General features: G+C 43.1%; 1 protein-coding gene across 2 annotated transcripts in view; it reads left to right on the forward strand.

Annotated features, from left to right (window-relative positions):
• STXBP5L (syntaxin binding protein 5L) overlaps positions 1 to 12,080 on the forward strand; it is a 189,144-nt gene extending 177,064 nt beyond the window's left edge. For both annotated transcript variants that reach the window (XM_075034404.1, XM_075034405.1), the window contains 6 exons: positions 4,851 to 5,090; positions 6,047 to 6,407; positions 7,349 to 7,514; positions 9,889 to 10,000; positions 10,382 to 10,602; positions 11,617 to 12,080. In XM_075034404.1, coding sequence (XP_074890505.1) covers positions 4,851 to 5,090; positions 6,047 to 6,407; positions 7,349 to 7,514; positions 9,889 to 10,000; positions 10,382 to 10,602; positions 11,617 to 11,658 — 1,142 coding nt within the window. In that variant the 3' untranslated portion in view covers positions 11,659 to 12,080. The remainder of the gene's footprint in view (positions 1 to 4,850; positions 5,091 to 6,046; positions 6,408 to 7,348; positions 7,515 to 9,888; positions 10,001 to 10,381; positions 10,603 to 11,616) is intronic.
• The last annotated feature ends 299 nt before the right edge of the window (positions 12,081 to 12,379 follow it).

A 12,379-nucleotide genomic window follows, 5' to 3' on the forward strand; every position in this document is an offset into this window, starting at 1 on the left:
TCATCTAGAGGAAATAATTCACAGTAAAATTCCAGGTTATTATTGCATTGTTTGTGCTTGAGACAACTTCTGCTGCTTTCTAGTGAATTGCTTTATGTGGAATGCAGCTTTAGAGTGGCGCTATTAAAATGTGTTTGAAGATGTTTTTAGCCAAGTAAACGTGCAGTGTTCTTAAATGTGTGAAAACCCTGCAGCGTTACTTCCTGCCCCTTTCTCCTCTGTGTTGCTGAAGCATTGCCGTCAGTAATATGGTTCAGTCTCTGTGTCTCTATGATGTTACTTTGTGCAAATTCATGTTTGAAGTATAATTCCTTTACTGTATGTTTACACTGGCATTCAGAGCTTTGCATGCTTTCCTGACTACATAATTTTAAAAGTGAGAGATTTCTCTTAAAATTTTAAGATGATGATCTTTAAACTGGCAAATGTTTTAATAGTTCCATTAGCTTCTGTTAGGTCTGATATTTGGGATTAAAACTTGTAGAAATCTCCAAGTGAGGAGAATATAACCCATTTAACTTTGTTTCCAGAATATATCGGTTTCCATATCAAAAAAGGTCGATTTTTGTACATGTTTTATAAGCAGATCAATTACTCAGTATGTTAAAACCAGGAAAGGACCTATAAATAGCATCCAAGACACTAACAGTCAGTTGCAAAACTCTTCAGTAATGAAAGTAAACATCTGCAGTGAAAATGTTGATCTTTGTCACTGGTAGTTTTTTTCCATTCCTCATAACAGGTGATACTATTACTTTCATGATTCCTAACTTCAAGAAGAAAATTGCTTTATGCTTCTGTGTTAGTGCTAACTCCACTATTCTAGAATAATCACAGTGACAATTTCTTGGAAGGGATGATAGGTGAGGATGTGTTCCCCTCACAGAGCCTTTGCTGCAGCTGAGAATAGAGAAGTCAGAACATTTTCCTGAAGATGGCGTACATATCTTCATTAATACTGTCCCTCCTTTTTTATTTTTTTAATTCCATGAGAAAGTAAGGAAATTCCAGTTTTATTTCCACTAAACAAAAGGAACTTAAAAAAAAAAAAACCTGCAATCTCTGCTCTGTAAAGGTGACAGTTGAAACACATGGAATCATTTTCTCAAATTACCTTTTAAATTCTCAGAAAACCCCCAAACCCTAAATTAAATCTTCTAGACACCAGTGCACTGCAGCAGGACAGCTCTGTCATGCAAGGGAAGAGCTAGGACAATAACTGCTCAGGGCTGCTTTCGTATAAATGTCATGATGACGGTTGGCTCAATTGTTCTTGTCCTTTTGCAATGCATGCGATTTTGTGGCAGTAGGTTACATTTCCAGACGGGCAATGCTTCAGCAATTACATGGAATCAGTACATTCTCACACGACGAGCGTCACTATACTGCTCACACATGGATGAACAAAGGTAAGATTCAAAAACACTGGCTTCATTTTTATCCTAGCATGTGAGTTCAAGTGTCCTGTGTGTTTCTGTCAGTGAGGTGGGTAGCAAGTTAGAGGTTTTGTAGTTGCTTTTACATCAGAAGCCTTCTGTTTGTATGCTGCTGCTGCTCATAGCTGGAAATTAACAATCATTCCAGTGTTACAAGGTCGGTTCCTGAGTTTCCATCTGCATCTCGCTAACCCAAACCATGCATAGGACAGGGCTGAATGAAAACTTTGAAGAAAGCAGGACTACTGTTAGGGGAGTAGCAGTGTTTATAGTGTGTGGTCTTAACCTGTGGAATGCAACTTTTTGAAATGCACTGACTGCAGATAATAATGCTTTTGCTCAGAGCTGCTCATAGTCTTAACAGCCTGAATAGCAGCATCTCCCAAACGATAGGCATTCGTTAGGTCTCAGGGGCCACTGGACCCCTCTGATGGTGCTCTCGGCTCCTCTGCTGCTAGCTGCAGGAGCAGCCTGGAGAACTATTTGGAAAAAAAAGAAGAGCCAAGAAATCCAGGTCTGCAAGAGGAAGAGGAGGAAAAAAGGACATGGTTGTCTGAGAGAGATGACTGGGTGGGAGCAGAGGAATCCTGGGAGTTGGGTATGTGCCTCTCGGAGAAAGGGGAATACTGGGCTCCCTCAAAGCAGGAGGCAATTCAGAGGCAGAAGCCCATTTATGAGAAAGTGTCATATAACAGGATGTCCTGCAGAGGAGGAGAAGAGGGAAGGAGAACTGAGGAGCAGAAAAGCATCTGCCTTTCACATACAAACGTCCTGTCCCCTTACTGAAGCAGGGAGTCCAAATAAACTTTGTTTGACCTAGGTTACAGGGAGTACCTGGAAGTGGTCCTGGTTCAGACTCATGCAGAAAAAGGTTGTAGCTGACATTCCTGCTATGCCCATCATGCCGTGCAAGAAAAGGAAAATACAACAGAAAACACAGAATATGGCGGTTGGGTTAAGGATTACAACAGATTGGCAGTGTTCAGGTCAACTTTTAGAAGATGGGACATAATTTTAAAATGTGGCAATTATGCTAGGAAAGGATATGGCAAGTTTTTAAAATTTCCCAAAGAAAGTGTTTTTATGTTTCTCTAGGCTACAACGGAGTGGTTTCTAAATAAGAATTTGGGGTATAATCTCTTTGAGAAAGGAGTCCCAGGGAATAGGCCTAAACTAAGTTTTATCCCAAAATCTAGGAAGAGGATTTTTACCTTGCTTTAGAGCTAGCCAATAAAGTCACATAGTGATTGCAGCCTTTCATAGGTTTTGGATTGCTGTTCAGATATGTTTAATGGCATCAAATTTTGACATGTGTCGTGCTGGTCTTTAGAATTTCAGTTTGAGTAGTGTATTTAATAGAAAATGGCACAGTATGTTCCCAAAAGTGTCCCAAAGATTATATCTGTTCGTGTCATTTCTGCGAAGACGTATTAGTTAACTGTACTGTACAGGAGTGAGGAACATTTCTTGTAAATTTAGGGAGGGAGAAATCTTGATGACACATGCAAATGGCACATCATATATTTTAAGTTCCGTGTATGTCGCCTACACTAACTGCATTTGTCCTTTCAACATCTTTCTCAGTTTGAGCACCACCATATTTGAATTTTATGTGACTGTGATATTAATACACCTGTAAAGAGAAAATGAATTACTTAATAACATTTTTCAAAAATTAGGTACCCTTTGGGGAAAAAACAAATATGTATATGTATATGTGTGGAGCCCTGATGATCTCTGCCTTGAAATTACTGTCTTCCCCTTCTTTACCTGGCAGCTGTCACTGTGCTTAGGAAGGAGCTGGGCCAACCAGTCTGCTGCAGAAGTACAAAGTGCTTGGGGTTATGGGAGACACTAATTCTCAAGGTATTAGAAGCTGTGCTTGCACATGCATAAACAATCCCAGTTTTATGCAGATACAGTTAGCGGTACCGAGCCAGAACTAGAGAGCTACAACAGTGCCTACATGAAGGTGAAACGGGGTGAGGGCAGTGCTTGGAAGTTCACGTAGACCTAAATTTCTGTTCCATGAGAGTGTGACTGAAGCGCCAGAGACGGCTACCCTGTGAAGCTCCTGTTTGACAAGTCACGGATGCCCTCAAAGAACAGAAGCTGGCCCAAGTGTCAAAGAGTAGCAGGAGAATCTGCCCCCATCCCTCTGTGCCAACTTTTAAGGTAGCATATGTAGTAATGCTTGGTGTGGTTCCAGTAGTGCTTTGCTGTGGTTCTCTCCAATCTTTCCCAGATAGTTGCTGCAAAGAGGATAATTTCAGCAGTTTACACAGAGTTGTCTGGGTAGGGGAATACAATGCTGCAAGACATTGTCTGAGGAAGTGAGTCAGCAGCAAAACTGCTGCTTCTGGTGGAGAGCAGGAACCATATATACAGTATGAAGCTTAGCCCAGTTTTAAGTTGGGAGTATGTAAGAAAGTCCTTTTCTAATTTTATTCTTCAACCATGGCAGAAAGTACTCCTCTTTTTTGACATTTCTACTGGCTCTGAAGAGACAGCTTTCTCTTCTGAGCTGTAAGAAGCATAATTTCATACCAGACACAGATCTAGTTCATAACGATAGGTTCAGAAGCAAGCCTTTTATCTCAGGTCCAATAACTTGAGCTCTTTCTCCATCTCCAGAACTTCCTGGTCCTCTAGTTGTTATTGTTGCAGAAGAGCATGTGAGGTTTCCAATGATCTAGCCCTGTTTTTGACCACAGGTCAGTAGACAGCAGCAGTGGCTCAAATTGTTTTGCAAAGACCGTGCTAGCAGCCAGCCCTGCTCTCTTCTTCTTTCTGGCTCCTTTACTCCAGTAACCTGCAGAGCAGGTTTCTCACTTCACCCCCTGGGAAGTCAGAGTCGATTTGCACCCCGAGACGTTTTGGATGCTGGGATCAGTTTAGCAATGGGTGTCTTTTCCCCAGAGAGAGCAGTTATTAATAGCTTGATGATAAACGATGGCTGTGAATGCAGTGCTAGAATGTCCTAGTGGTGGAAACAAGAGCAGAGCAAAGGACACATGCTCTGAAGTTGGGAATGGCATCTCCCTTCATGTCCTGCAGCAACGAGATACATGGATTAATTTTAAATGCATTGGTAACATATGGGTCTAAAATTATTTCATGCTATTTAGAACAAGTCCTTTGAGCTAAGGCTGTTGTAAATTCTAATTAGTCTATGCTAATCTTCATAATAAGCAGCTATTTCTAATGCAGATCTAACTGATGAGGTCTGACAGCATTTTCCACACTTATTTATACACTGGCAGCAAACTGGTATCGTGCTAGTATCAGAATGTTTGCTCAGGTTACGAAAACTCTGTATTTTCTGTACTCTACAGGGAGTTTGTATTTGCTGCAGGCTTGTGCCTGTTCTAGGATTGCCAATTTATGCCTGTTTGCTTGTATTTATTTATGCAGAAAATAGGGAAAACTCCTTCAGCCGTTCCCGAAGCTCCAGCGTGTCCAGTATCGACAGGGACTCAAAGGAAGCAATTACTGCTTTGTACTTCATGGAGTCCTTTGCCCGAAAGAATGACTCTGCTGTCTCCCCCTGTCTCTGGGTTGGAACGGGCCTCGGTATGGTCTTAATCCTCTCCCTTAATCTGCCTGCTAGTGACGATTTACGGCAGTCAGAGCCAGTCATGGTGTCGCCAAGTGGTAAGAGTGCAGCTCTTTTCCTGTTTATTATCTGTCTTGGTACAAAAGGGGGAATAACTGCATGATTTTGTATGGCCTTTTGGGCAGAAATTTCTCGATATGTGTATCAAGCAATGGTCTCTCACTACATAGAAGGCACACAGGTAAAGATAGATGCTCGTGAGCGACACACAGCTTCGTGAACAGAGACACTGTGGATGTGTTAGTTCCAAAGATTACCTTATGTCGTGGGCAAAATTACATGTTTCTTGGGAGGACAGGGAAATTAGCAGAGTTCCCTCATATTGTGAAATTACAGTCCTGTGTACAGCTCTGATGCAATCCTATCTGGGATGCTGTGAACAGTTTGGCTGTCTTACTATGAGAAAGCTGGAGAGAAGCAGAAGGGAGTTCAGGAAAGGAAACAAAAATGTTGGCAGGTTGATGTGCCAGGAGAGATCCTTGGCTGAGTGAGTGACAGATGGTGTAGCAGAGAGAACAGAGGGCTGAGAGAGGTCAGGTCTGAGGAGAGGCAGCATGTGCTTAGTATGTTTAAAGCAAAATAATGACAAAAATCAGAGAATGCACAGGAATAGGTTTCCCACCTCTGGTTTGTTTAGAAAAATGATGCTAGAAGTTCACCAGACTAAGAAGAGCAATTTTACTACTGGGGCATAAATATCCTACTAGTATAATGTAGAGATAAACAACAGCCTATCTTTATGGTATACAATAGCCTGTATTATATACATTATTTGATACTGGCTGCCCGAGACTTTTTCAGTACTGGCAGCCTGTTTGTTCACCTTCTTGTGTGGTCAGGAAGTACTGAGCAAGCAAGACTTGTCACCTTAGCTAGATTAGTGTGTTTGCTCTGTTTACAAAAGCTGAACGTCAGCTGTGCTGCACACATTCACAGTACTGACAACCAGTTTAATTGTGGTGCCAGTGTCAGTGAGAGGAATTACATTTTGCAGGCACAGTTCTGACACTGAAAGGAGCCGTGCTGACCTTCGCGTGCTTGGACTGCATGGGGACGTTGACACATCCACCGTATGAAGTATGGAGGGACCCACACAGTGCTGAGGACGGTGAAAAAACAAGGAAAAGGAAACTTGTCATGCATTCCCCTTCCTCCTCCCAGGATATGGGTGATCATCAATTTGCAGTCATTTGTTCAGAAAAACAAGCCAAAGTCTTCTCATTGCCTTCCCAAACATGTCTTTATGTCCACAACATCACCGAAACGTCCTTTTTATTGCGAGCAGATGTGGTCACCCTCTGTAACAGCGTCTGTCTGGCGTGCTTTTGTGCCAATGGGCACATCATGACACTGAGGTACTTATCTAACTAATCTTGTGGCAAAATTAAGCAAAGAGGTGGCACAGTGCAGTCACGTTCCGCTTGTGTTTGCTCCAGAGTCTCTGATGCTCTGCGTTCGCTCCCTGGTGGGTGCGTTTAATCCCCTGCCTTGCCCGCTGCCGTACCTCTTCCTTGGCAGCTGCACAGCAAAGCAAACTCCTTTATTTCATAGTAATCCCCTGCCCATGACAATTTGATGGCTGATGACTTTTAACTGTCATCAAAGAAAACCCTGATAATTACGCTCAGTTATGGTAAGTCAGGTATAGAGAAGTATAGATAAACTCGGGTATAGAAAGGGTACTGTTTATCCAGTGTGAAGTAGCAAGTCCCCTGCTTGCCGTTACAGAAGATTCTCTGCTCAGAGCACCTGGTTTCCCTTCCTTGTCATCTCCACCCGTGAGCTGGCTGTGCAGTACCCCTGTAGAAGTGCCGTCGGCTTGCCGCACCCCCTTCCCCCAGCCAGGCCATTTAAATTTTGGGAAGTGCCATCCAAAATGGCAAACCAGGAGAACCTGGAGCGACAGCAAAGGCAATGCTGGAGCCTTTGTCCGCAGGGTGCAAGCAGGGCCCTGCCGTCCCATTTCCCGCAGCTGCCCATGCGATAGCTGGGGCCAGGCCTTACCCTGCAAACTGCCCAGACAGCGCGGCACAAGCTGTACTGTCATAGGCGTGTCCCAAATCCAGACAGCAGCAGAATCCTAAGGGTCATTGAGGCAAGGCAGCTGAAACTTCTCTGTGCAAGAAAACAAAGTACGACAGGAAGGCAGCCTGTTTATGGCGGAATTTTTCAGCTTAGAGCTGCACTCTAACTATTCCAGTTATGAAGAGCGTAAACTTAAATGTTGGTTTAAAATGCGGCCACAGAGCAGGTGTACCGTGTGTGGCAACTAACCTGGGTATCTGCTTCTCTTCAGCTTGCCCAGCCTTCGCCCGCTGCTGGACATCAACTATTTGCCTGTAACAGACATGAGGATAGCGCGGACCTTTTGTTTCACTAACGAAGGGCAAGCTTTGTATCTCAGCTCTCCCACAGAGATCCAGCGCCTGACGTACAGCCAGGAGATGTGTGACAACCTGCAGGTAAGGCTCAAACCCTTACTTTGGTGCTTGTGTGGGAGGGCCGGTGGCCTGACTCGTCAGATGTAAATTGCCGTGGGTTCACTGCTGGGTTTTAGTGTTTGAAGTGAAGGCTGTGCTGCAGGAGCAGGAGAGACGTGTTCCTTTCCACTTGCCCTGGCTGAATGGTGCCAAAGCAGCAGAGAGAGGTCAGCAGCTCTTGTCGCCGTTTGGACTTTTTCATGACACTGTCACTTTGGTCCTGTGCCCTAAGGGCTGGCCCGAGCCTAGAGCCTGCCCGCGCCTAACTGCGGTCTCTGCTGGCTCTGTACAGAGGCAGATTTGTGCCCAAATGGGACTCTTCACAGCCTGCTTCATTCAAAGTCCTACCGTATGAAAGACCAACTGTTAAAAATGACTGAAGGGAAAGCAGGGGAAGCTACAAATGGACAGCAGCTACAGCAGTTGGTACCAGCATGTGTCCAACCACACAGCAACTGCATCAGTGAAAATATAAATTCCTTCCCATGTTTTTATCATTTTTTATTCTAACTCTAAAAATACCTTAATACCTGCAGCTTTCCATAGATGGGTGGGAGCATGAGACAAACCGGTGTGGTTAATATCAAAAAATATGCTCTGTTTTAATAATTTTTAATTATTTACCATTGGTTTTACTCCAATAATTGGTACTCCCCTTCTTCCACATGAGGAAAGCATCTACCATTGTACATTAAAACACAGTAGCTATAGTAATGGTCCAATTAAAATAATTTATTTTGAGCAAAAGGTCTTTACAGTGTTAGATTTGGGTTGGTTGGGGTTTTTTAACAATGAAAATGCAAATTAAAAAGTCATTTACTGAAGAGGAGGAATTGTGAGAGGTTACAGGGAGAAACATGAGTAATAAAAGGGGAAAAAAGAGGGGGAATAAGTTCTAGGTTATATAATTAGCACTGAACTAGGATAGAAATATAAAAGAAATGGTCCTGCCAGCACTCATTATGCCCTAGGGAATAACATGTGCTGAGCTGCTCAACTCACATCACAGCACTGTCTGTCTCAAGTCTGAAAAGGCACTGTGAGGGTGAGCATTGCGCACAAGCTTCTGCACATCCGAGAAGAGATTATTTTGCAGGGAACAGATTTTTAAGTGATCAAAAGGTTTGATCAATGTGTCTTAGAATATGGACCTATAGTGAGAGGCTGTTACAAGCTAGTTTTTTTTTTAATTAACCTTAATAGCATCATACAACACCCAACCCAAGGGAAACACAGCCCTTGCTTCTCTGTACGGTCAGACTGTGGCTGCTTGTATCTTGGCTTTTATGCAGAGAGGACAGTAAAAGGCTTGCACAGTCATTATATGTGTACAAAAAGCAGATGACCCTGTATCACCTGCTACCTAGGAAAACAAAGCCAGGCTGCATGAGAGCCTCCACTTAGGCTCGAAGGGCTGCAGTAATTTTTCTCCCCAGAGCAGGTGACAGTGCAGAGGAGCAGTAAGTGTGAGTCACAGCGCCGTCCTAGCACTCAGCCTCCCAGGAGCCGAGCGCTTTGTGCAGCACAACAGCTGTATCTGCCTGTTGAGGCTTCGATGAGCAAACACAAAGCTTAGCAACAGGGCAGCAACTGTTCTCAGTGCACACAGCCTCACTGGTTTCAAATGCTAATGGGGCTGCACGCTTTCTTTATCAGTTTTATTCTGGAGAGCCCACTTTTCCTAGTACTGCTGCAGGTAAATCTGAGCCTGAGATTTGTTTGGGTCAACTGCTCCAAGATCATGGCACCATGGCAGTGCCTTCTGCAGACGTGCTTGCTCATTTAGCATTGCTGATGGCACTGCCAACATGCGCAGTAACGGTGGCGGGTAGAGGTTGTATGGAAGGTGATGGGATTTTGTCAAAAAAAAAACCAACAAAACCCCACCAAACTCTCTGAACTGCTAGCAAGCACTGAATTCAGGTACGCTATAAAGAGAAAACAGAGTGACTGCTCTGCTTGCCTGGATAATCACTAAAGCAAAACACATAATTCACAACAAATTGTTTATTCAATTATAGTGTTGCCTCTGCTGTTTCTAAGCGAAATGTGATCTTATCACTGATATTTTCACTCTGTATTGCTTGTAAATTTTTTTCTCTGTGGTAATGAATGTAAGACTGGGCCATGATAAACCAAGTCCCTTTGAAAGCTTGAGTGAATCTAGTTAGCCCAAGTATTTGCCTGTCATGAAACACAAATGTTAAGTACTCAGTACTTTTCACATAACAGACTCTTTGGAAACTGGTTTAGATCCAATGCATGTGGCTCGTTAATGCAAATAAAGAAATCGCCTAGAACTGCTTTCACCTCACTAATTTTTCACATGTTTTTTTGTCTGACTTGACTTTACTAGGACATGCTTGGGGATTTGTTTACTCCTGTGGAAACACCAGAAGCCCAAAACAGAGGCTTTCTCAAAGGACTTTTTGGAGGAAGTGGACAAGCTTTTGACAGAGAGGAGCTCTGTAAGTAATTTATTGCGGTTTGGTGGTTTTTTTTGCAGAAATCAGTTCACAGGATCCTCTGCCCTTGTCATTTAGGAATGGAGCGGTACCCAAGATTTAGATCATTGATGAAAAAATAAAGACGACCTTGTGAAGAAAGGGGAGGATCCTCAGTTGCCTTCCCATGATTCCTTCACCTCGGCAGCTTCTTTTGAACGAGTAAAGGGGGGAGCCCAGGACTGCACCGTAGATGTGCCGGTGCACAGAGCAGAGTCTTCCACATGTGCCATCTGCACTTCAGATGGCATCACCACCGTGAGGCTGCAGCCCTAGGATGAGCAGCACTGACAGAGCCATGGCCAGGAACTCATTCCTGTCCGTTTGTCCATTTCTCCTTTGCAGTTGGCGAGGCCACGGCAGGAAAAGCCTCTCGCAGTCTTGCCCAGCACATCCCTGGATCCGGCGGAATTGAAGGTGTGAGAGGAGCTGCAGGAGGAGTCATTGGGGACTTGACTCGTGCACGCATTGCCCTTGATGAGAGAGGACAGAAACTGGGAGAGCTGGATGAAAGGACTGCGAGCATGATGGCCAGCGCAGAGGCATTTTCCAAACATGCGCACGAGGTAGGGGCCCCGGCACCACACACCCCGAACTAGAAACTGCCAACCCTGCAACTGAGCCTTTGCTTCCCTTTGGGAAAGTAAAGTACGGTTCTCCCCACTCACCCAGTCGTGGTGTTTTAGGTGTTCTAGGCCATTTTTCCTGCTCCCAAACAACGAGAATGCCAAAAAGACACTTCTGTTGCACACCCCTTCATTTCACATTTTCATAAATGAGCATCCATTGTTAGCCTCTGAATTTAGAACATGGCACTTCTCATCTCTCGCCTTTCTTGCTAATTCATTATGATTTTTTTTTTTAAGCCACTTAGTGCAGCACATCTATGCAGCAGGGCAGAAAACAGGTAGGTGGATGTGTATGTAGGAACCTTTACAGATCTTACTGGGAAGAAGAGGAGAACATTTCTAGTACAACACTGTGGTACAGTTATATAGAATAGGGCTTGCCTGGAATAGACAGCTTCTATGCTTAGAGCTGGAAATGGAACGCTCTTCTATCCCACGCTGTTAAGGCTGGGAATCAACTGAAGTGATTTTCCTTGATGATAAAACAACATTAAAGAATACGTCCCAAGATTTTTCATTTAACATGCAGCACATCTCCGGACAAGACCTTTACCTTTTTATTGGCTTTTGTAAGTGTGAGGCAAAAATATGCAGAAAGAAAGTGCCCTGAAATGCAAGAAGTTTATATATTCAGGGCATATCTATTATGCGCCATAGATAAGCTTATCTCCATAGCAGTAAAACGCAAGTTCCTGGTTATACCCATACCTCTGTACTTTCTGCAGAAGAAAAGTAGTTAAAGATCCTCAGGAAAAATCTTAACAATTATGAAATTAAATACAGGGTCTCAGTGGACTCAAGACCTGGTGACACTGTTAGTAAAGTACTGCATTGTTCTTCCTTTTTTACTTACTTATGAAGTTTGTGACTGTTAATGGGCCTAGGTCATGTGCAATACCTTGTATGCAGAGCAGTGTTTTATATCTCTTTGTTTGTTTCCCATTTCTGTAGGTGATGCTGAAATACAAGGACAAAAAGTGGTACCAGTTTTAGATTTTCAAAGCAGCTGCTTGTGGCTTTAAGAAAACTGTTCAGGGAAGCAACATGCATTCCTAAATCTACCAGTCACTGGCCAGAGACAGTTTTTTCTCCTAGAAGATGTTTTCCTGTTACTATTATTGGATTCATCACAGTGGGAGTCAAGGAGAAATTTTACAGACCGTGACACGGAAGCTAAGAATCATGTGGGACTTACTCCAACAGCTGGCTTATGCGATAGCCAATTTTTTTCCAAAAGGAACTCAACCATCACTGTGGCATGTAGTTTTGCAGAAGCTGTAGGTATGAACTGTGGGGAGTGCGTCTGGTTAAAAACTATTCTGTACAAACTCGAATGTTAATGCACTTATAAAACTTTGCATGACTAATTGACATCTTAAAAAAAAAAAAAAAAAAAAGAAATTGAAAGCATGTTGTGACCGAAGAAAAATGGGATTTATTTCTATTCTGAGGAAAAAAAAAAACCTTAAATGGCAAAAATCTTTATTTTTTAAAAGTGACATTACAAAAAAGCCAGTACATTTCAAGCATGTTTGCTACTGTTCTCAACATAAAAATGAGTTGAGCTGCATTTTCTTATCTGTTATTTATTTATTTCGCTTGAAATCAGTGCTGTTTAACTCCTATCAAAAGAACAAGTAACTTCAAAATCCTATGCCCAAAATTTACAGATTTTTTCAAGCAGCTAGACAGGCACTATCTGAAATGAAAACAC

The sequence above is a fragment of the Buteo buteo genome, chromosome 8 (assembly GCF_964188355.1).
Source record: "Buteo buteo chromosome 8, bButBut1.hap1.1, whole genome shotgun sequence".
Taxonomy (NCBI): domain Eukaryota; kingdom Metazoa; phylum Chordata; class Aves; order Accipitriformes; family Accipitridae; genus Buteo; species Buteo buteo.